General features: G+C 39.1%; 1 protein-coding gene across 30 annotated transcripts in view; it reads right to left on the reverse strand.

Annotated features, from left to right (window-relative positions):
* Window positions 1-26,006, reverse strand: part of ARPP21 (cAMP regulated phosphoprotein 21) — a 138,870-nt gene that overhangs the window by 67,117 nt on the left and 45,747 nt on the right. For 23 of the 30 annotated variants that reach the window (XR_008436711.1, XR_008436713.1, XR_008436716.1 and 20 more), the window contains 5 exons: window positions 25,844-25,903; window positions 24,796-24,936; window positions 9,699-9,807; window positions 7,810-7,911; window positions 1,455-1,492 (listed from right to left, as the gene is read on the reverse strand). Coding sequence is in view for 27 of the 30 variants with exons in the window: in XM_053975290.1 (XP_053831265.1) it covers window positions 1,455-1,492; window positions 7,810-7,911; window positions 9,699-9,807; window positions 24,796-24,936; window positions 25,844-25,903 (450 nt within the window). In the remaining 3 variants the exon portion in view is untranslated. The remainder of the gene's footprint in view (window positions 1-1,454; window positions 1,493-7,809; window positions 7,912-9,698; window positions 9,808-24,795; window positions 24,937-25,843; window positions 25,904-26,006) is intronic. The other 7 variants (XM_053975280.1, XM_053975322.1, XM_053975422.1 and 4 more) reach the window with 2 other exon arrangements.

Consider the following 26,006-nt stretch of genomic DNA (forward strand, 5'->3'; position numbering starts at 1 on the left):
TTTCCAACCTGGCCTTTTAGTGGTCTCCACTTGGGTATGCATCCTCACACTGGGCTGGTCAGTCAGCTCCCGGGTTCAAGGACAGCAAACCATGTGCAAATACCAGAACTGACCACATTCTCCTGCACACAGGTGTGGGACTGAATGCATAAACCAGGGGAGGTTGGGCTATGGAGTTCATGGTTTATCCCATAAAGGTACCCACCCTACCCTTGTCAGTGCAGCCTCTGAGTACCTTCCATGCTGACTTGGAAATGTGAACAACTGTGTCATCTTTGTTGCCCCAATCTCCCCTGAGAGGGAAAAACAAGTTTATGAGAGCATCTGCTTTTTGCTTTATGGGTTCCTCTGTTGGAATTTTGATTTATTTTGATAAAACATATCTCCTTAGTCACAACACAGAAGCAGCAGCTGAGGAAATACCCTTGGCCTTCAGAATATAAGGTGGTTAGATGACAGTGTTCATGATCTCCTGAGGGCCTTCCCTCATTCCACTTACAGAAGTGTCCATTGGAAAAGCTGGTTTGTACCATTACTGTGGAGTCATTTTCTATGGGAACAGCTTCACCCATAAATGTTATCTGACACATGTAAGTATGGACAGAAAACAAAATACTGTGAGAGAGAGCCACCCCTTATTCAAGGGGGTGATAAACAGTTTTTAAACCTGTGCAGGGCAGACTTGGGTCAGCACTGCTCAAACAGTAATTAAATTCCCCCCTTTTGGTTAAAATCCTTATCTGCCATAAGGGTGCACAATTTTAAAGATTTTAAACACAGTTAAGCTACTTTACGGCTGTTGTGGAGCCAACACTACGTATTTTGTAGATCTCAAACACAGTTTACTCTTCCCTTTTCCTTTGAGTGGATTTAACATAACGAAAATAACATTCACAAGAACTATCATGCAGTAATGCAAAGTGAGCTCAAATATCACCAGCTCATTACTACACTGCAGCAGTGAAGCAGGAACTTGTGTGGAACTTGTGAGCCTTCACAAGCAACAAGTGATGTCAATGCTGCTGCTCACTCCCACGGGAGAGCAGGTTAAACAACAGACACCCAAGTCTGGTGTTTCATGAATACCATCATCCAGCCACTGCTAGAGTGCTTTTTAAAGATAAAATTTAAATTCTAAAGGCACTCCAGAGACAGAATGGTCACTTGGAATGAAAGCTTAGGTGCCCCCACCCTCTCCCACAATCTGCTTTTTAAACTGAAATGCAAAAGCCTCAGGAAAGCAGCAGTAATACTTTATCTGCTCAGACACCATACTGCAAGGCAAGCTCTATTACCCCCTCTTAAAGCACACAACCACTGCAGATAATATAGACTGCACATTTGCTCAACAGTCTTCATATTAGGATAAACGACTATAAAACTACAGATAGACAAAAAAATTAAGAGAAACAGCTATGTTTAGCACACACACACAAAATAAAGCTATTTTTTACCTGTTTTCCACAAAAAGGTTTTCCTGGGAGCAAACTGACTGAAAAATAAAAAAGGCATTGTATCAGACGTTCTAGATATGTTCTGCTGTTCCAATTTCTTCCTTGATTTTAGAATTACCTCCCCTGCTCAGGCTTAAGGGGATTTCAATTCATGCATCATTTGCATTTGCAGAAGACAAGTGAGGAAAAAAGGTCAAGAATAAGGTCAGGCCAGTAAAATAAATTCCATGCATTACAACACATTGCCAGTGAGGTGTCTCAGTTTGGGAACAAACTGAAACTTCTCAGTTAAGAGAGTGGAAGAAGGCACTATGTGCAAAATACTGGCAAATTGAAAGGGAAAAATGTTTTTCCTGCATAATATAAGATTCCACTGGTCTGGCCTACCACCTCAAAATAAAACTGCAGGATAGCAGAGAGCTGTAGGTAGGAAGGACAAACAGAAGGAAAGCATGCAGAATTGACAAAGTTCCTCAAAGGGAGAGAAGATACTGCAGTACTTAGAAATAGTGCGTGACTTCACATTTTATGGTTGGAAACGGAACATAGAGATATATGATAATAACCTTCTTAATAAAAAATATTAACAACAATCATAGCAAGAAGGCTCTCTGCTGGAGGACTTAGATCCCAGAAAAAGTGAAGGGCTCAGAACAAATAAATCCTATGGGAAAGTGTATAATTCTTTCAGCATTACTTAATTTTTTATGCAGAGAAATGAAGCTGTGCTCAATTTCCCATGAATAATTCTCCCTCTTTGATTTTTTCATTTCCCTCCTATTTCATGTTCGCTACACAAAAAGCCTCGTAGCTGTCACTGGATTATATCTCAATGAGGTACAGAAGAAAGAATAGTCAGCACTTGCACTGAATTTAAACAAAAGGTAGGTAAAGGAAGGAGGACACCAGAGATCATGTTTGTTACTTCTGTAACAATAGGACTCAGCCCAAAGAATAATAAAATGCCATCATTAACTGTGTCAAATTTTAACAGTATGGGATGGGCACAGATTTTGGATGTCTCTGTTTTGTAAAGGGTGAGCTAATGACCCACACAAAAGAGTGTTGGCCAACACCAGAAGCAACACCCTGTTCATTCTTAATGCTCCAGCTGATGCCTGGATGAAGTTTTCCCTTGACACCAGAGCTAGTGCTGCTCCATCAGTCTACAAAAGGAAGAAATTTATCCCTGAGATGGCACTAGAGTTTCTCATTAGAGTGTAATTCACCCACTCAGAATCCACATTAGGGAACATTTGACAGTTCTGTGGGCTTCCCAGGTGAGCTCCCACCCCGCACTCCTGACAAATTTGCAAGGCACTGGGCTGCATCAGGGGCAATATGATTCTCCTTAGCACAAAGCCTCAGGACATCAGGAACAAGTTCTCCATTGCCAGGAACCAAATTCTCACCAGCTACAGCAGACCTAGGGTTTTACCTCAGGTTAAGAGAAGATACAAACGGTTCCACCCCAAATCAGTGGGATCCTTTGTACAACTACAGTACTGTGTCTTCTCTCATTTTATGTACCTTACTCAGGTACCAGGTTTCATTAACAAATGTGCAGAATTCAGCATAGTCTAACTATGCTGAAGCAAAAAGCCCCAGAAAAGTATACTGAAATCACCCCACAGGCTTGTACAACCTCAGCTGTGGGGTCATCATTTCCAGCTTCATGATGGACATCTGTGCATTGACTTTTGTGCAGTCACATTCCAAAGCACAGGATTACAGCTACTCTTACAGAAAAACCTTTGCTTAGACCAGAGTACTGGACTGTGTACCCACAAAGTTACAAAAGCAAAGGGGTCTGTAATGCACTTGTCTGTATTTATTTTATTTTATTAAAGTTTTTAAAGAGACTGGGCCATAAAGCAGAATAAATATCTGGGATTTATATTTTATCAAGCAAGCAGAAAGGTCTGCTTCTGCCTCAGTGTCTTGATGGGAACCACTATCAAGTGTATTGCAGACTTTAAACAGAGTCCATAATAATTCAATTTGTCTTCTTGGCTGATGATGTTGGCATAGTGCCACACTGTGCCAACACACTTCCAATCCCTGGAAATTATTCTTCAGTACACATGTGAGGCTGAGAGGCAGAGAAGACAGGCACTTTTTTATTCTTTTAATCTTACTGTTAAAAATCAAGTGGCTAATCAGCTCTGAAGAGAAATTTAGCTACTACAAGTTCAGGACTAACTTTCCTGACTTATAGCATCAACAGCGCTCAATTTAAAGCACCAGGAAAGCTTACACACCCAGCACAGATGTTGTCAAAAAGATCCTTAAAACACTTGACTCTTTACCCTTTAAAAACACTGGCAACAAACCTTCCAGACCAAAAAATTATGTAAGATTACCTACAAGTTAGTGTCCTTGGAAATCTCTGCATGCAAAATTTCCATTAGGATGCTCTGTATGACTAATTGTTATTTATGAAATGAGTATTTCACTTTTCCAATTTCCAAGAACCTTTTAAAGTCTCAACTGGAAAATGTACATCGGTTCTGCCAGTCCACTAGATATACTGGGAGTTGCTGCTCTTGTTTTTAATTATATTAGCAAACACAGATAACTATTAAGATGCAGCAATATCCTGCAGTGGACACCAAGTAATAATTTTCATGTTAGGTATTATCAGCTAACGATTTTCATGTTAGTTAACAAAATGTGATAGATCTCAGACTCCCAACTAATGCTTGTTATTTGATCTGCAGCCACAAAGAAAGTCTCTGTACACCAGTACATGAGTTTTAGGATCTACAGGTTTATGGTGGCCAGCATGAGGTGTGCCTTTAATTTGTTTTTATTAATTTTAAGCCCTCTTCTTCCTAATCTTTTCACACTAGAGGGATAGAACAGGCTGAAGCCTCATCTACAGGTATTTCTTTTGTTCTTCTCTTTAATCAGAGACTGATAAAGATTCTCTGAGTTTTCTTAACTAGAGGAATCATAACATACTGTACCTAAATGATCTGGTTCTTTAGAATACACTCCTTGGTGAAAAATAGCCACTACAGTTGACAACAGAAAACAAACAGCATGGTGTATTTCCTTTAATAAGTTCCATGTCCTAGCGTGACTCTGGCTCATGAGGTTATACATTGCACTGACCTTGAAGAATGAAATTTCCCCCATGTAATTTGATTGCTAGTCTTTACAATCAATTTTCTGCATGCTTAAAAGCCAAACATTATGTATTATTTATGCACACATTTGGGATTCTCTACATACAGGGAAATATTTTTTTTTATTCCTGTATGTTGTTCTTTGTCTTTCTTGGACAACAACTTTTCAACTTCCCAAACACAACTAAAGCAGTTCAGACAAGGAACTTCTTTGCAAGACCCAGACAGTGCAGGTCCTCTGCTCCAGTGTACTTGGCTGTAAAATTCACAAATTGTTTTAAAACTAAGTTTCCAAAAAAATAAGTTTTCCAATTAAAAAAAAAAAAAAACAAAACACAACTTGAAGATAATTCTGAGTATAAAAGAACTCAGTCTGCTTTTTTTTTTTTTTTTTTTTTTACTGTTAGCAACCTGAAAAATTTGAGGTGCACTTCACAGTTCTTATTTCAGTGAACTGGAATGATCATGCTTATTAGCTATTTATTTTTTCACCAATCCTTTTATTAAAATATCAATCTAACATGCTTCCCAATCCCTGCCACTTGCTGAGACAGAAGTCATTCAAACTTCCAGCTCTCCTTGTCAACATTTGTGATAGCCAACAGAGCAGATGGAAAACTTGCCAGAAAGTGTAATTTAAACTGACTAATACTAGAGTAATCATCATAAGGACTATCATAGTGATGGCATTACTCATGAACATACTTATTTTGTTAAAACCTTCCCACTTGGAAATGAAGAGATCTGGTGCACTGGAGTTCTGCAAGATCAAAGGGAGGACAGACAAGCTTTATATTGTTATGTGGGGCCCATTTTTCACAGCACTCGAAACTTGCATGGAATTTTTTGCCCCTGCAACCAGACTGCCTTTTCCTCATAAATTTTGTTTGAAGTTCTGACTCTTGGGCTGTTATCTAAAGGGTTTTGGTGCCTCAAACATCTTTAGATGGGGATTGGTGCTGGTTGCAACATGTTACGGCAGTACTCTTGACCTTCATGGCTGCACTTCGAAGACTCCCATGCAAGCTCTCTTCATGCATACTCTAATTAGAAGTGATGTATCTGTGATCCATTTCCTAAGATTCACAAACAAGGCATTGATAAAGGCTTGAATACAGCAGTGTAAACAGTATAGAGGTAATAAAAATACCACATGATTAATCCATCTTTGACTCTCTTTCTGTATCTGTAATTTGCAGAGTAACAAGGCTTAGGTATCTACCTCACACAAGCCTGGGAAGAATTAGATTAATTAATGACTGCAGAGAGCCTTAAAACTTCACAGTCTTACAAGCAGCAAGTGACTATCTATAACAGGAAGCCATTTCTCTCTTTCCTAAAATTGAGAAAATACACTGTCCACCACCACAACCACCGGCATCATCCTAAAAACACCTTGTATCTGGCAAGGGGTGCTCCACCCAAAAAAGGACAGATAAAACATAGACTGCCTTTGACATTGAACATACAGCTTGCTGAAATTCACTGCACTATAATGCTCACTAACACCTGCAATAGCAGAGAGAGAGAGAGCAAAGGAGTGGATATGAGAGAGAGAGGGAGAGATCTAACATTGCTGATCTTTAAAAATGCTCCCTCCCAATTCCATTTAAAATGTCTGCCACAAAGTACACTTTTACTTAGGTCCTGCCACTTGAAAATGCCAACCAAATGAACCACAACAGCCTCCTGCTGTGGGCAATTCAAACACTCTCCACTTGCCTATTTTTAGAACTCAAATATCTAAAGGTAACAGCAGCAATACACTATAGAGCCACTTTCAGCACACTTTTCCAGCCACCTCTGTTTCCCAGCCTGGCATTTCTAGCTGCAGCTTGTGATAGAAACTGGACTATTCTGGAAATACCTTTCCATTTGGTAATTTTTAGTCTTTTGCCTCATCTGAATTCTGCATCAAAACCCAAAGGTTTTTTGGTTTCGAACAAGCTCTTTTGTAATGTGTCAAAGCCTCTTATATTTCATGTAAGAAACTTGCTGCAAAGCGGCTTTTGCAGCTCTTGAACAACTTTGCAATTCCACCATGTATAGCCTGGGACAGTATCTACATCAGGCCAACATGCTGACAGCAAAACAGAAACTGAAAGGCCTCTGCTTGTACTGGAATCATCTCAGCCACGAAAAAGTGAAGCTAAAAACATTTAGATGTAGCTACCTATTTACTAAGAAGCAAGACAACACACATCTTAAAACTATACAGTGTATTCTGCCAAAAAAACCCAACTTGGACATGTGCAATTCCTGATAGTACTATTAGCCCTGCAACATATGAACAGTTTTAATTTAAAAGGACACTGCCCAATATGATTTTCAAAAATAGTTCTAATTGGATTTATTCCCATATTCTTCCTAAATGGCAGAACTCCCACTGAGATATGAAACAAAACATTAAAATGCTGACTTTTTTATTATTTTTTTTCCTTTTATTAGCTCATCATTACAGTATTACAGCAAATTGTCATTTTCTTCTTTTTTTTCAGGAACATCAGGTATTGCTCACAGATGTTTCAGATTTAAGTATTTTCCTTAGCAATATACCTTGTTATGCAAGTTCTGATTTTTTTGGTAAGAGCAAGAATTTTAATGTCTGCTTCATTTTATTCCTTTCAGAATATAATAATCAACAGCATGACTGACTCTTTCTGATGGTAGAAGTACAGTTCTTTAATCAGTCATTTCAAAAAGATGATGCAACTCCATGTTTAACCTCTGCCCTTTCTTTGTTCTCAGTGTCTTGATGCTACAGCATTAGCCAAAAAACCAAAACCCATAGGGAGTCTCTGCAGAAGGACACTTGTAAAGATTTGATCCGCCTTGAAAGAAATATAAAATAACACAGCTATTTGAAATTATTGAGAGTGTCCACTTAAATCACTGCTCTTTGGCCAGCAGAAGGAAAAAGGAAATAAACCTAGGCCATGTGAACATGAACATTCAAAGAAACAGGATAGGCACTCCTCAGACAACATGCTGGGCCTGATCTCTCCTCTACCCTTCTCCCTGCAACTCTCACCACCTCAACTCTCCAGAAGCCAACCTCCACACCTCTAAAGCTCCTCTGAGACCCTCTGCGCCAATCTGCTCTCCCTGTCACCTCCAGCTCCACAGGGCAAGTCCAGCTGCAGTGTTGTTGTAGGAGGGGGGCAAAACTGTCTGACTACCGGCGAAGGTATGGCACTAAAGAGGCAATTAAAATAACTACTCACATCTTGTGCAAATATTCTCTCCCTCACTCTCTGATACTCCTCTTCTCTCTCTTCAATTGATTTACTTCGTCTGTCATCTCTAAATGGAAGAATTCTGTTTTGCTGAGCAGAAAGAAAACCAGGAGGGTTATATAAGTTGAGCTGTTAAAAACTGCCATTAAGTAACTGTCAGCTGAGAATAATAAATGTTCACTTAAACAAATGAAGCACGAAAATGATAGCTGTCACTCCTGCACAAAGAACCCTGCGAGACTGGGCACTTGAGGATTTCCAGTTCAATACTGCAGATGAGTTCATCAAGCAGGTGGCCAAAAGGAGGTTTTCCACATAGCTTCTGTGGACCCATCATCCTAAAACTGGGTGTTCTCACCCCAGGTCTAAGTGCCATTGCTCTCAACTGCTAGCATTTCTTGATTCTCCTACCAGCTGTGAGGAACAGGAGGGCAGGCAGTGGGGGACTACCTAAGAAATCAAGGAAGAAAGAGGGTAACTAGGCTGCAAGAGCTAAACTGTAAACCCTAGAAGAAACCCACAAAGTCTATGTGTGCAAGAAGTCCCAGATATTCGGCACAACAGTTTTAACCATTTTCACACCATATGGAACCCTCTACTGAAGTTTGGCTGGAAAAGGAAGGGCCATTTTTGCCTCTTGGTAAGCCACAGCATGGGAAATGGCTGTGCCACAGGAAGGAGGAGAGGAGATGAGCCCCATTGGGAAATGTTTCATTGACAAATGGGTTTCAAGGACTGGTCCTTCTCCCCCTGCACCCCAGCACTGGGTGGGATAGGTCATGCTGCTTTCCTTTGAGTGGTCCCCACAGTCATCACACCCTGATATTGCTTGGGGTTTGTTTTCGAAGCCAACTTGTATGCAGCACAACTGGCAAGGCTGCCATGTACAACTGAAAGTCAAGGAAAAAAGAGTGAAAGAAGGAAAGAAAAAAAATGGTCCTTTACTGTAGACATGAAGGGAAGTGGCAACAAGAGACTCATTGGTGGGGTCTTCCACAAACATAGCCCTAGCAAAGAAAGCATATGCTGTCCTCTTACCTGTGAGAATTTTCTCATAAAAGTGAATCAGATCAGAACCATTTCAGATATTTTTTTTTGTTGTTGTTAATCTATTCCACATATACAGCTTGCACTGGATTGAAACAGCACAACACCCGCTTTTAAAGGCAGCACATTTCCCTGGTGCTCCCCTAATCATCAAGCTCACCTAAGTTAAGGTAGTGTTATGGCACAGGCAACACAAGGGGGAATGTCTGCCACAGTACATGCACAAGCAAGTAAATTACACAGACAGTAAAAGGTGGCAAGGGCACAGAGGAGGAAGGGAAGTAAAAGACAGACCTCATTTATATTTGGTCAAAACGTAATTTAGGATGGTTTAAAAAAAAAAAAAAATCAACCTGGCCTCACTATCACATCTTTGGGGCTTTTTTCTTTTTTTACACTTTTTTTTCCCCTCTCTCCTTTTTGGGCTACATCAATTCATCACTGGTCCATACTGAACTCCAACTCTGAATGGGTACAACGGAAGAAGGAAGCTACAGGGAGTGTAACAACTGCCATAGTTAGGCAAGACATTGAGGAATGCGACTGACACAGCCTTCCACACAGCCCAGAGCCACTGGCATTCCCCCTCCCGTGGGCATGCAGCAAGTCCTGCGCCAAGCAAACCACCCATGCAAACCCACACACTGCCACGGCTGAAGCGGCCACGCTGGGGCTCGGTGCCACCCACAGTGGTATGTGTGCCAAAGGAGGCGGGGAGGGGCAGGACAGCAGGGGAGGAGGAGAGCAACAACAAAAGAACAACAATAACATCAGTCAGCCCACCTTCAAAAACAGAACAAATTTCAGCAACTCTCGAACCGAGAACCAACCTGATTGTCTTCTTTATCAATACTAGAGTTATCTCGCTTCAAGATAAATCGCTTCTGGGATTCTTCACCTTTTTCATCTTTTAAATGTTCAGAAAACCTTTGCTCTGGTCTGCCAGCAAAGTAAAACATAGCAATAAAAAAATGTTTCTTTTGGTTTTGCTTTGATATTTATTTCTCAGTGCTCTTTGTTTTCACAGAGGCATTCAGTGCAAAAGCAGTTAACATTTGTGAGATGCTGCCTATAGCTGTCTGAGGCTGCTGTATCGCTGCTAACTGTTATTGCTATAAATAGCTTTTGTTGTTGTTGTGTAGCAAGGAATGGGAATCCAAAGTCTCAGTCACTGAAATATTTAGACTCTCCTCACTGTGACTGAAGGACAGGGAAAACAAATTACCATACTGTATGTTAATTTGCTTCCTTCAGTAGCTGGGATCTCTGGCAACACTGCCACTTAGTGAAGACTATCCATCTTGAAAAGCAAGGAAAAAACTGGTAGGAATCTTAAACAACACAAAATCAAAACCAGACACCCAAGAGTTTCCTCATTCCTGGTATGCAGAACTGGTAAAGGGAAGGATTGATGATGTTTTGCTTAAACAAAATTTTATCTCAACACCACCTAGTGACATTATGATGCCATTCCATGTTCTCACCTTGTGCAAAAAAGCAGTATCTTATATCACCTCACCTTGTGCAAAAAGAGAACTTTAAGAAGCAACTTTTATGGCCAAGTTGGTCTTGGACAATGCCTCATAGCTGTCAATAAATAACACTCCAGCCTGCACCATTCCCAGAGTGGTAATGTTTTAAGCCTGCAGTGTTTAAACCTGCAGTGTTTTAAGCCCAACCCCATCAACAGGGTGACCAATGGCCTCAAGAACTGAGCTCACATTCATATGTTGGCACCACCCGACTGAGGGGCTATTACTGCACAAACTGTGTTTTAAAAGCAGCAATACGCCATGAGATTTGTCAGGGAACACAAGCCTTGAGCTCAGTGCTGAAAGAGCTGCCAACTGCAGTAGTGGTAGGAGATGCTCATGTCTAGATACCTACACAAACAAGACACGAAGCTTCCACTGACATTAATGGAAGAAATGGTGAAGAAATCAAAAGGCAGAATGTAAAGTGTTTTTGCAAATAAGAGTCTTCTACAAACTTCAAAAAAACCTCTCATCTTCATGTTATTTCACAACTGAAAATTAAACCAGATGCATAAATCAGCAACCATTTTGTAGTTACAGTGTTATGGGTTTCAAACCAAAATACAGCAGACATTCACACCATAATTGCAGTCCATAAGAATTTATTGTCAGATATACAGGAAACATTTGTAATAAACTGTAAGAAATTCAATAGTAAGGCACACCAGCTATCCTGCCTCTCTTTATGAATTTTGATCACTTCCAATTCTGCTCACAATTTGCATTTTTGTGACAAAGCAACAAACTATCAACTATCCCTATTTCCACAGATTTTGACAATTCAAGAAACCTCTGACCACCATCCATAGCTGTAGGGCCCAAGTCACTAGATTCTCTGGATGCCCTTCCTTCTTTAGGAAAAGCCCTGCATAGTAGTTTAATAATCTAGTAAGTCATTCATTATGTTTCCTGATAATGAGAAAGGCTACAAAGCCCCATTAGTGGATTACTAGGTGGGCTGTTCTCCCTTTGCTCCCATTAATGAGCGCTATACCTGCACAGACAGAAATGAAGATTCCTCCACTCAAATATTGTGGTTTCACAGGACTAAGAATTGTTATTTTTTCTGGTTTTACATCCTAAAGCACAAACAAAATTTCTGCAGTTGTACCGTCAGTGTAAAATTTAGAGTTGTAAACTATTAACTGAGCATCTAAAAAACCATATGCAAAAAAATATAAATTAATTAGATTTTAAAATTTAGGAAAAACATCATTATAGAGAAAAAAATCAGAGAAAAAAGTTTGAAAAAAATTTGAAAAAATGTCTCCTCCAATTACTCACTTACTTAAACAATAACATGATTTTCATACTTCATAGCATTATTTTAAATTTTAAATCCCATTTTCACTTCATTTACTATTTATAAAATGTTTCTGTTTTTCATAAGAGAAAAACATAAGATCAAACCACAAGTCAAAATTAATGATTCAGTATGTGTCTGTTAATAAAATTAAACTAAAAGCCCAGTAGGTGATCAATCTCCAGTCGTGAAAAGAAATTTGCATGGGCAGAGAGACTGTGCAAATCTGCAGGGCACTCCAGAGCACCAGGGTACCTTCAGCGCCATGAGAAGGTCCACCCCTCTCAGCCACCGCTGCAGCTCTGGGCCAGTGTTACCAGCAAGGTTGCAAAGAGCACGACCGCTCAGTTCATAGGGATGCAAAGACTGAGGGAAGACTATCACGTGGGATCTAGGATATCGCACCAGCAAGTGTCTTCAGGCACACCAGCCTGCAGGCCTTCCTCAAATACTGAAAATCATCAGTAGAAAGAAACGTAGACTATTTTGAAGAAGATATTCACACATGTGCTTGTGTTTTTCTCTTTAATACTGTCTACTGCATTTTCTTTTATAACATCTATTGCAAAAATAAATTATTAGTAGGATACAGATGGTGAACAATGTTTAAAACCAGTAAGTGAAACCAAATGTTCTGAATCACTTGGGTAGAGAACAGGGTGACTTTGAAAAGGTTTTGGTCTGTTCCACGGATGGAAGCCAGTGTAAACTCCACATTCCCAGCTGTAAAGCTCCCTGTAAAAGTATAATGCATTTGCTGGAAGGAACCAGAGACATAGTGATTATTCCAGGGAAATCTGTTACATTAATTTATGAATTTGCAGGTGAATCAACTGCTTAAAAACAAGGAAAATAATGCACATTTCTGTGTAAGATATAGTGTAGTGTCCATATGCTAACAGTATATAATTACAATAATGCAGCAGATGAAGTGAATTAATCTCATGTGTGTCCTAAATTAATAACAACCACGTTTATTCTTCTGAGCTTTTTTAGCTGATACCGCCACTAGTAGTCAGCACAATATATCAGATTGTGTTCATGCATTTAAGGGAGTGAATTTATCATGATTATTTTTAGTATGGCATACATTAAGTTCTTACTGATGTCAAAGCAAGGTTTACAATTATTATTATTATTACTACAATCCCCTAAAAAAAAATCAGGAACTTCTTCACTATTACCACACTGGATACCTAAATTATGTCTTCAAATCCTAAAAAAAAAAAAAAAAAAAAAAGTGTAATTTTAAAAATGGGACTTGCACACCCTTTTTGAAGAGACACGGAGAACTTCTGAAGTCATTATCATTAACTCAAGTACTCTTCACTATTTAGGGATCTTCAAAAAAAATAATTTGAAATCACATACAAACAACCTACAATACCTGTACGATACTGGTGGGTTGACCATGGATAAGAGTACATCCATCTAGTTGGTAAGGGCCATGTCCAAGAAAAAAGATATGCAAATATTTGCCTACAAGCAATGCTGTGTACTCGTAAGACAGGATTTCATTTAGCCCATTCAGTATTTAATTTAACCCCCATGGAATCAGGGTAGCACTTGAGCATCTCAAAACCTACTACTCCAGAAAAAGAAATTTAAGGAGGAAATACATTTTAAATCAATGGGATTTTTGTAATTTGAAGACTCGACTGAGAAAACCAAACAGCATAACCCAGTTATATCTAAAAGGCTCAGAAACCAACATAAAGGGAGGGGGAAAGCACACAGGCTAAAAAGATGTAAAGTCTGGTGTGTTTTTTTCTTTGTTTTGGTTTTCTGTAACATAACCTTTTGATCATTCAAATTTTTATTACCTGACAATATGGATGGAAGCAAAACATCTGTGCCCTGAAAATGCAACTTCACGAGACCACAATTGCATATGAATTAATTTCATATTTTCTAACTGTTGTCAGGTAGCTTAGTCACCTTTCTGGCAATGTGGTTCTGAACAAAATGCAGAACTATTTCTTCCTTCCTTGTAAAGCTTTTGATCAGGCACTACAAATGTTTAACAGAGACTGGACCTGAGAGTAACTTAGTGCATCCTCAAGCAGCTGTGCAGACCCCTTCTCACCCCCAGATCTTCCAGAAAGCACAGGCCCTTTGAGCAGCCAAGACAGCCTCTGCTCTCCCTCCTGCCCAGAAAGGTAGCCACCAGGATATCTCCAGGTAGCCAGCTTCAGTAGGTGTCCTGCAGCACCCAAACATTTCACCATTAAAAGTTTCCCAAAACTCTCTGAGCATCTGCAAACTTCTGCAAAGTCTGCTCCCATCACTTGAGCGCATTTCCTAATCTCTTTCCCCCCCCCCCCCCCCACAGTAAAAAGAGATCATTTTTTGTCAAGTGATCAGTTTAACCAAAGGCCAGACACAGTATGTAACAGGCATTGTGAGGGTGACCAAACACTGTCACAGGCTGCCCAGACAGGTGGTGGGAGTCTCCATCCAAGGGATGGTCCTGGACATGGTCTTGGGCAACTGGGTCCAGGCAGTGCTGCTTGACCAGGAATTGGACAAGATGACTTCCAGAATACTTCCATCCTTAATCATGCTGTCCTTTTGTGAAATACTGAATCAGTTATGTAGTAAAAAAATGAATAGAGAACAAACCTCCATCAGTATCTTTTAGATGGTTTTTGTGTCTGTTCTTTCTTTTAGAAATTGGCCTTTTTCCTTTCTGATGTTATAGTTCCTCAAAAGCTATGAGCAGTCCTTAAGCAAAGCCCCAAAGGCACTTTTTGGACTCATTCCTTACAATTAAGTTTGTATTTTGGAAATGGTAAAGCTGGAGTAAGCAGCAAAGTATTTCTGTGTGTCAGGAAGGAAAAAAGAGATTTTGATGGCATTAGATGATTTTTTTTTTCTCTTCTAACATTATGGTGATTTTGATGTGAGCTACTTCCATTCACTTCAGTAGAAGAGTTCCTCTCAATTTATCTCTGGATGACAGAAAACAGAGTTCATCCCTCAAGCATATTTTTCACATGGACTCTTTAAGGAGAATTCCCCATTACATGCTCATTTAATGCTTTTGATTCTGAGTCAGCCCTTGTAAGTGGTAATGAAAAAACGCCAAGCCCTAACTACCTTAACCAGGTATTCACTATTTAATCAAATTACAGATTTTAAAAACATATTGCAGAATGGTAATAGCTATTATGATACACAGAATAAGGAAGTAACAGGGCATTTCCTTGAGTCTGCCAAGCAAACTAATGCAGTTTCATAGACCTCTATTTGCACAGGAGATAAGAAATGAAATACTAGGGGGAAAAAAAGCCTGCACTCATTTAAAATAAGTTAATTAGCTCTGAAATAACTGTCTAAGAGTCAGGAAGCGCAGACTCCACACCAAAAGGACAAATGGAAAGAGACAAGCATGAGCTTTGAATGTTACAATTCTGAAGGCTTAGTCACTGCATCAGCACAGCTCACAAAAAGTCTGGTATTGTCAGGGCTGACTTCTATACAGCACATAAATCTTTATTATGAGGCATGTGTTTCTGACAAGCCCACAGCACACAGGCTGTTGCAAGATGCCTTTCAAAAGAAGCAGCAGCCTCACCATGTGTGGAAAAGATGGGTTTGCCATTACAGTGCCTGATGCAGTTAAAAAAATCTAGCAAACACTTAGTGCATATCATCTGCAAAAGCCTCACAGGTAATAGCCAGGCAGCTGTCTGAAAGAACTCCACACAGGAATGCAAGTTCAAAAGGGGAGATCACTGGGATGGGCAGGAGTCCAAAAAAATTGAACTTTGCATTTGCAATGCAATGTTCATTTAATGCATATTACATGGGACAGCATGTTAATATTCCTCTCCTGAATGAATGGCAACAAGAAACATCAAATAGGTAGGGTAATGGGGGTAGGAATGGGAAAAACACCACCTGGGGTACTCTCAAAATCACCATCTGGCAAACAAAATGAGTAACAGAAAAAAAGGATCTTACAGAAGGATGCCATGAGGAAAGTCATGGAGTAGCAAGAGCTGGAGAGAGTCGCTGCTGCAGACAGGATTCAAAGAAGTTGTGAAGATTTGGGCCACTCTTATGCAGGTGCTCTAATGGTTCAATACTGTTTTCTTGTTATTTACACTTGCCTTTAATTAAATGGATTGCTCAGTCCAACATCACTTTGGCCTCTATTTTGAAGTCATGCTGTGACACAGAATGGTGGCCTTCCCTGCCGTGCTAGTTTGTGAGCATCTACTATATCTGCCTGCTGTGTCTTTTTTGGTTTTAGGCTGAAGGCTCTCCTAGGGTTCTGCATTACTACCCTAATAAAGCTATGCAAGCATTACAGTCTCTTTGCTTTACACCTTGAGGGGCAAAACTCTATTCTATCTGCAGTACAAATGCCTGCTTTGATCATGGAGGCACAGGAACGTATCCTGAGAGTTAGAGAATTTACAGACCTTGGAAGCAAACATCATCACTGTCAAAAAGTTCATCACCCAACTTAATGAAAAAGGCCCATCAGTTTAAATTAGTGGATTAAATTCTATCAGAACAACATTTTTCAAGAATGAGGGTCCAAAATTACACCTTCAAATAAGTTTCATGTATTTAGGGGCTGATGGATGCTAAAGCATGGTTTCAAAAAGTTAGAATAGGAATTTAAATATAGGTAATTGTTAAAGTACAGTGCAGTTATATTATCACAACTTAATACTTAAAACCACTCAAGATGGCATTGCAAGCATTTGAAGGTAAATGCCTCATTAACAGATATGCTGCTTTTATCATATGAGTCACTAAGAACTTCTGTTATGATGGTAAAAGCACATTAAAAGCTATAAAAGAAAAATCAATCCTGTACAAGACAGTTCTTCAAGGTGCTGCCTTCTCTGTAGCATGGGGGGAAAAAATCTGCAAAAACCAAAAGCTGTATTTTCCCCCGTATAAGATCATATATTCTGTATCATTTTTTTTCAGAATAGCAGCTGGAGTCTAAACATGATCAGCAATTATTAAACAGGGATGTGGAAAAGCACAAGTTATTTCCACATGCATTCTTCCCCTCTAACTGGGGTTGCAAATAAGTCTAGCAGGACAGAAAAAAAGAGGCAGGAATACTTCATGGAAGCATTTTTCCTTCAGTGACTGTGAGGTTTTGTTATGTCACCTCTGCCCATCCATCAAGATGCTACAGAAAACTTTTTCATGCTAAATTATGCTGTGTGTTGGCCAAGCATGGGGCCAGATTCTGAGGTATTTCAAAGATACAGTACTTAAAAACTAATCTAATGTTGAGGTGTCATTACATAATTCATGACCGTAACAAGCTTTCCTAAAACTTATTTCCAGAAAATCATCCTGTTTTATGATATGAATGCAAAAACAGTACTTGGCCCCCTGAGCATCTGCTTGAGTACAAACTTCAACATTTTGCCCAGCATCCTTGGGCCAGAACACAGGCTTTGAACACAGGGGAGGAGCCTGCAGGCCAAGGGTACATGCAAATACCAGCTTTTCTGATAGACAAGGCAGATGCATGAGATCCTCTCTCAGGCAGAGACCATTTTAGGAGCTTCAAAATCCTCTGCTGTCCTCCTGTGATCAAACTAAGATTATTTCTTTACTGACGGACCTGCTTCTGCTGCTCACTCCCCAGCTGGATTTAATTCTTGATATTCAGGGTGTCTATTCAGACTGAACATCTTGCACAGTGCCAATTTATTTCCAGCTAATAGAGGCTCAAAAGTGGTAGCACAGTTTATTATGGAATTCATTAATATCTGATTTTAAGGATGTGGCATATTCCGTAAGTGGCTGAAAATTACAGTGTTGCATAACTGCTGCGATCTATTTAAAATTACACTTTTCTATTTAAGAAGTTCAAAAATTAACATGCAAGAGAGAGAGAAAAAGGAAGCAAATTCAAGATTTGAAGACTACTGAAGATTTGAAGATGGTTCACCAAAAACCAGCAGGCTAACAGAGAAACTAGCAGTCCTCTTGAAATGCCTCACACATTATGGTACACACATTAATAACATAACAAATTCTTGTTCTGACTTCTGCTTCATGCCATGAACATTTTTGCCAGCTCTAGCAGGAAGACTCATGGATCAGCAGGCATACTCTGAACAATCACTGGCCTGAAGAAGAGGGCCTGTTTTTAATAAACTGTCAGAGACAGCCTCACAAGGCTACCCTGAAAACAGCAAGCTGAAACAATGGACGAAGACTTCTCTAAACTCATAATATTTTTTCCATTTCTGTGAGTCTTATTTACTGTGTTAAAAATGTGGCAGGCTACAGGAGAGCAAAAGGCAATTATATAACCAATCTAAACACCTCTAAAATTTATCTGCTCAAATTTCAACACCTTATTTCTGAAATGCACAGATGTAAAACCATTACTTCATCTACTACACATTCACTGTTACCCCTGAGGAAAGCACAGGGGTCATCTCAGATTTCCAGATCTCTCCCCAGTGATATGAAAGTATAAGTGACCAAACAGCATCTTGATTAATGAGCACTTTCTTACTACAGCTTGAACAAGCACAAGGATTAATTACTCATGCAAGAAAGAGCTTCCCTCAACCAAATTACCTACTTGCTATTCCATATCACTCTCTCCCTGGGCAACCTTCCATCTACCCACACAGAGCAGGTGACAGTAGCCTTCTAGGTTTAATAAAATTTATACTATTAAGTGGTGTGGATTAAACAGATTAAAAAGAAGAAAAACAGAAGAAGATATACCAGAGATATCTTCTTATTAACACTTAACTAGTATTTCATCACAGTACAGAACAGCTGTAAAAAGCACATGTCCACCTTCATTATAAATAATTTAGTTTTAATAAATTACATTAGATGAAAATTTAATATGGGAGCTATTAGAACTGGTTCATTAACCCTAACATCTCATTTATAGAACAAGTAATTTCTTATGGGTCCAGTATACAGTTTACACTGAAGAAAGAATGAAGGCAGTATTTAGGGGTCAACTTCAAGTGTACTACATATCTATGTCTTTTCATCTGTATCTTCCATGCAAAAGAGAAATATGACTAAAATGACAGAATGCTTGCTGAAAATAAAAGGCTGTCCAAATTCAACTATCATTAACAAAATAAACATTTTTTCTAATAATGTTAATAATTGAATCCCTGACTGAAGCAAACTGATTATTTTTGTATGAAAAAAACCCCAAATCTATGAAAACCAATATCATCTGTTACTTAAATGCTACAATGCTACATGCTACAATGTAGCTACATAACCTCAAAGTTCTTATTATTCTTTTATTGATGTTCCTACTAAATTATTAGTCACAATATGTATTAGTTCATCTTAAACCAAAATGTGTCAGCCAATTACAGTGTTATTTCTCAGCTACACAGTTTCTTCATTTTAGTTGCATACATCTACTATGCACCCTTTTATTTCTCTACGCATTTGTAGCAGAGAATGTAATAATACCGACTGAGCAACAGCAATTGTTAACCAGAAGGGACATCTGGACATCTCCAGTTTTGGTTTATTTCTTAGTAGTCAAGGAGTAACTGTTCTGTAGCAAAGATGGAAAAGAGGTAACTACAACAGGAAAATGAGGTCCTCTAACTCCATAGTCCTTTGAAGAAAAAAAATGTAATGCCAGCCTCCAATGAAAATAGTGAAACCAGAAATAATGGTGTTCATGTGTATTTTCATGTGTCATGTAGCTCATAAAAGCAATTCTGCTCTCATGAGCAGAATTCCTCTCAGTACATATATGATAATTAAGAATAGCATAACGTGCTTAAATGCAGATGGAATTTAACCAAACCATTTGCAAGATAACTATTCTGGTTTACAATAGGGAGAGTAACAAAACTGTTCTTCAAATGCTCTGGCAAACATCAAATTGCTTTGACCGAGATTTTACAAAAAAGGTACTTGCTTTCAGGTATACATTTATCACCACTCCCATATCGTTAAAATGTCCCATCCAAACAACGGATTAAAGAAATTAAAGTCATTTACATTGAATACCTTAGTCAGTCAAGGGGAAAGGCACAGTTCTCTGCATGCTCCAAAGGCTGTAACACTTGGTATCTCAAGGAAGTCTTCTTGGCACTTCAGCCTCCAGTAAAAGAAAATTCTAGAATCTATTCTGCATTGAAATTGCCATGTTCAGTGAATGCCATTTTACTGATATGCCTGTAGGATCCTGTACAAAAGTTCAGACTCTGAAGATGGTGAAATTGTTACAGTGCATCTCTACTAATATAGATGTTCTCTACAGCAAGATCACTCAGTGAATACACAATAGAAACCCAACGAGAACTTTTCTTCTTTGCTTTTGATTCAAACCACTCTTACACACAAGAGACAGAATAACACATATTGTATGCCAAACTACAAAAGCCTTGCAGGTTATTCAAAGTACAACTTGAACATTATGTCTCCTTCTGCTGATGCAGTTCATTTCTAGATTATAAGGAACCCCTGTAATGCACATAACAGCTTAATATTGCTTCAAGTTTTTGAAGCATCTCAAAGGCAACAAAACACAGCCCAACTGAGCCAGCATAATATTAACAGAGTAGGAAAAAGCCCGTGCATCACAAGGATCATAATTCACAACGCTCCTGAAAAAGTCAGAACTGAGGATGTGAGAATTGGTATGAAGTTCATAATAGCTATGTTACACCCTCAGAATATATGAAAATGTCTAAACACAGCATTACATATCATAAGCATCCTACCTTCTTGATTCTGATGAGTCCTGCCACTCACATTTATATAAAACAAGTACATGAATGCGTGTGTGGGCTGTGGTACAGACATGCTTGTCACATGGCTGATGATCTCAACCAAATGAAAACCCTTTCAATTTACCAAGCACACCAAACATGTTTCCCCTACATTTCTCCACCTAGCTACAGATAACCAAATCAATGAATCTGATTGAACTGATACAGTTCACAATATGAATGGTTCTGCAAAAAATCCTGAAGTACTTCCAGTTGTTTGATAGGAATTATGAGGAATATGCAGAACAGAAGGTGGCATGCACACATTTTTTGTTCCAAAAAGGGATGCCCTGTCTAACATATTGCCTAAATTCCAAACTTCTCTTTATATCGAATTTCACTTTCTTAAGTTCCCCATACATTTCTGTGTCTCTTTAGACAGATGACAGGCAGACACAGGTGACAGACAAATATACATTAGAATGGTGGTGCAAGAGCAGTTTCATACTGAGCAAGGCAGACCCCATTTTAAGTAGTATTTGAGTTCTTTGACTATAGAAACAATATAACAGCAAAATCCTCCTTCACTTTCTGATCAATTTTTCTCATATATACTGCTGAGAATAAAATTTCAAAAATTGGTTTATTTAGTTAGGCAGGACTTCGTAAGGACTTTTAATTTCAAAAATCGTATGAAAAGAAAATATGTTTTTAAAATCCACTATTCTCTAATGAAAGCTAGCATACAGACTTAACTTTATTAAGGTCAACAAACACTTGGGTTTGAGGTTAGGTTGAGGTCATCACTGTCTTTTAAAATTTCATTTCTTAAAAAAAAGCTTTGAAAACAGCAGGCCTCGTTCACATTTCAGTAAAATTAGAGAAAAAAAAAAGCATCTTAGATTCTTAGAGTAAGCTCTGTTATAAATACTCTTCAGTCTGAAAAATTGCTATTATTGTCTGAATGTATTTTTAAGAGAGACTTCACTGAGAATTCATGAAAGCTGCAGGATTGCACTCTCAGATATTCAGATCCTACTGATTTTTTACCACCTTTTTTCCCCTCTATATAAAGCAGCATGGATGAACACGAGAAGTTGCAGCCCTCCCTCCAGCTACAACTTCTTCAATAACACTGCCTCATATTCCAAACCTCTGTAAAATAGGTACTTTACAGACAGAGGTACGTATGGATCCACATTGCCCTAAGACAGCCAATTGATGAAAGCAAGGAAATGCCCTGATCTGCTTCATTTGTATGCTCATCCCCTGATTGACACACACTAGTCCTTTCCGAGGCACCTATAAGGAACACTGATACCAGAGTTTTCTAACCAGCCCTTTCATCTCAAAACCATTAACTCTTTTGACACTTGTACTTCCAAGCACCTGCAGGCAGTGAGCATGGGAGGTCTCTGCTGAACAGGAATAATGCACCTCACTGCCTGGGGCCAGGGAAGAACTCACGACCTGCAGCCAGGCAAGAACCCATTGCCTGCAAACGGGAGCAGAGATGTGACATGAACCCTCACTCAGCCAAAGAAATAAACATAAGGTGTTTATCCAAGTCCACAGGATGACACTGCAGAGTCATATGCTCCTCTCAAACAAGCACACGTACACAGAAGTCACAGCCAGTGCAGAATTTATGAATTCCTGAGTATGCAAGAATATTCTTCTCTCTCCACAGTAGTAGCTAAAGTAGTTTGAAAACAGCATGCCACAAAGAGATAATTCATTGCAAAATGCAAATCTTCAGAACATCTGTCTGTGGGGCCTCTCCATAAAGCCGTCAAGGCTTAGGCTTACAGCACAACATAACCACATTGAACAGCATTTCAGACGCTCTTCAGATTCTCCGGTATTCTGGATACTGTCCAAGTAGTAATTAATAGAGTCAACACATTCCCAGTATTTGGTGTTGATTTGAAACTGCACAGAACTGTCTCCTCAGAGAGCAGTGAAATGCAGAACATATGAAATCACATTGGATGCTTTCAGATGTGGAACTTGCACAATATTTGCGGAGCATAATAAAATCTCATCAGCCCTTATTCATGCTAGATAATAACAAACTATTTTCTGTCAGAGCCAGGGACGTTTTAAAAAAACATGCCATCTCCTCCAGTTATGAAAAGAAACAGCCACTTCACAAAAGCTTTATTTTATGGTAATATCAAAATAATGTAAATAACACACTGGAAGAACCACAAGGCAATACGAGTTTCATATAATCCAGTTACCTACCACCAAATCACTAAGGAAGGAAGAAATCAGCAGGTTGCAGCTTATGTGGTGCTTACAAAACAGCTGTACTTACAGTCAACAGAGGGGCAAAACCCTGCATTTATTTCTGGAATATCTAGACAGGAATGGTGTCAGCACCCATCTTTAATGGCTTCACCTCCAGTCTGCAAGAGCACAGCTTAAAAAGGCCATTTCAATCTGCTATATCACTACAAGAACCTGCCTGCTGAGCTTGCAAGAAGGGCAGTTCATACCTAGCACACAGCCTTGCTGGCTCACTCCGACCATGCATGAAGCCATAGTTTTAATAGAGCACTCAGATAAAGCTCTCACTGTTGAAGAAGGCTTGAGTGTCCTCTCCAGAAACACCATGTAAGCATTTCCAACAGTGCTTCCAGTGCTACCCATCTGTGAGATGAAAGCCACACAACAGAGCAAGGCATTTACAGATATTAATGTGTTAGTATTATTCTATTATCAAGTCAACCATGAGAAGGCAATGCTGCAAGGAAGGATCTGTAGCAGTTGGTGCACTACACCAGTGACCCAGATGTGAAGGGAAAAGGGAGGACTATAAAACAGAGAGGAATGCTTTAAGAGCACAATGATTGATTGTGGTCTGTTTAAGAGGGGACTCATTTTCAGCTCAAAACTGAAGACCAGATTGCTGCATACCAAGCTTTTTCTTATTCAAAACCAAAGATAGCCCTTGTAGGGGGCAGGTATTATCAGACCCTGAGGCTAAGCCTTTGCAGCCTGAGTGTTTTATCGAGCTACTGTAATTCTCTTGACTTCTGAAAAATCAAACTGCTAGTGGATGCTTTACTCAAACCTTTAAAAACATTAATGCCCAAATGCTGTTTCACAGATGTCCAAGTATCTCAGGGACAGCCCAGGAAAAGGATCTAAAATAAATTGTCCATTATCTTAAATTTACTACATTCACATAGAAGAATTTCAGGGCTCAGTGAAATAGCAAACACCAATGTGTATTGATCTTCAAAATTAGGTAATGACAGAATCAGAGAATAAGCTGAGTTGGAAGGGATTCATGAGGATCACTGAGTCCAACTCTCAGCCCTGCACAGCACCATTCCCAAGTCCTTCCACCCTTCTACAGGAGAAGCTAACAACATTAAAAAATGCTCTCTGCAACTCGATATAAATAAACCACCTAGCTACTGGATATATAAATAAAACAAATGTTTAGATTTCTCCTACTAATTGAATACAGGAAGTACACAATTTTCAAATGGGGCTTTTCTGTTCCAATACCAGATACCAAAACTTCATTACCCAGCTGTAATTATTTCCTCTTCATTATGTAGTTTATAGGTAGACAGGGACAGGAAGGCTATGTTTAATACACGTGGCACTTGGCAGGACAAGTGATGATGATTAGGCACGGACACATTACCAGAGCTCAGACTGAGTTTTGGTTAGCTTGATAGAGTTTTAGCTTCTACAGCTTTAACCAGTTCATGAAGAAGCACAGAACTTATGCCAGAACAGATTTAACCTGCCATGAATTTGCAATGCATTTGAACCATCAGAAGGAATTTGTATTTCACAGAAACACTGTAGTCAAACAGTGAGATTTGAAGGGAAAATAAAGTGGAGCCAAGATGGGAGGAGAAGAAAAGGGAATGAAGGGTGGCAAGCGGTGGAGGGAAACCAAATCCTAAACAATCAGACTGGGCAGAAAAAGACTCTTGAGGCAGGCAGAGCCAGAACAAGGAGAGGCCAAATATGTTTGGGCCCAAATATGTTTGGGCTATTTGGGATGTAGCTGTATGGTATCAGGTGACTTGCAAAGCAATGATTTCACTTCTATAGCAAAGTGGTGGCACTAACGAATCAGGAAAATTAACATTCCAAGATACCGTGCTTTCTTGCAAGAGACCAGTTAGGTTGATTTCTCCTCATGTATCTTTGTAGCCTTAGATAACCTCACCATGAGAGCCCCATCCTCCCTTCCCAACCTAGAAAACAGTAAGCAGCACTCACTGCTGCCACAAAAACAAACAAAAATTTATATATATATATATAAAAATTACACCACGCGGTCATGGTACAAACCAGCTCCTGTCTTGAGAAAGGGAACAAGGAAAAACACAACAGTACTGTTACTTACATTCTTGTATTGCTGGTCTTGTTGATAATTACGGATTTTCCAGTCTGATCCACATTGTGATCCATTCCAAAATAAGCTGCCACTCTGTGCACTAGCATCCTCTGATACGATGACATCTGAGGGAACTTTTTATAGTGATTACTAAAAACAAAGGAAACGAATAGCATTGATAATTCTCTTTAAATTAAAAATAAATGAAAACAGCAATGCATTTGACAATTCAGTGGACAGAAATCTCACTGAGAACTTCTCCATTATGCATTTACATATAAATGTTTGCTACAGAAAGGCTGAAAGAAAAAAAAAAAAAGGAATTAATTTTAGAATTTCTAGTAAGTACATTTCCATGTGCAACATTGGGACAAACAAAGCTCATGCTTCACAGTACCTAGTCCGTGTTCTGAGTGCTGGGAAGAACTCATCCCCCAATCCCTCACACGCACTCATGCTCTCTGCACAACCAATCCTACAGATTTGCTGAGACACTGGCCAACAGCTTTCTGCCTTTCTCCCAAAGGTCAGAAGCAGGGCAATTCTGGAAAGATCTAGTTTGGCAAACACTCCTTTTTCCTTCTATTACTGACAAAATGGTTATTTCCCATCAGCACAATTTTTCCCTATGCTGCTATTCTGACTCTCTAATTTTAAAGCTGCAGGAATATTTTATTATAAAGACCATATAGTAGCAAGAATCCCTCCACCTAAGCTCAGTTTTATTTTCCAATGCAATAGAACAACATAACACAAAGGAAAAAAAAAAAGGGATAACATATTTGATTATCCTCTACACTAAAAGCTTTAACTATATTTTTGGATCTAAATGAGCAGAGCCAGTGCAATTACAAGACAATGAAAAGCAAAAGGTTTTCATTTACATCTACTTTATTTTAAGCATTCCCACCACGTGGCAGGAAATAGAAGCCTGCTCTTCAAGTGTGCCAGTAACAGCCCTCAGGAGCACTGTGGTCCATATGAGCATATCCCTCGCACAACCTACGCCGCAACACATGCACATGACTTAATAAACCAAGAGTGGAACTCAACTTACTTGTTGTCACTAATAAAATCAATAATTTCCTGTTCCATTTTCAAGAGGATCATTCTGTCCCTGTCAAAAAGAAATGCAAAGATTTGCACCATCAACTACGAGTAGACATTTTAGAGGAAAATATTCATGTAACAGCGTTCGTAAGGCTATTTTGCAAGTGTTG

Source organism: Vidua macroura, chromosome 1, assembly GCF_024509145.1.
Source record: "Vidua macroura isolate BioBank_ID:100142 chromosome 1, ASM2450914v1, whole genome shotgun sequence".
Classification (NCBI taxonomy): domain Eukaryota; kingdom Metazoa; phylum Chordata; class Aves; order Passeriformes; family Viduidae; genus Vidua; species Vidua macroura.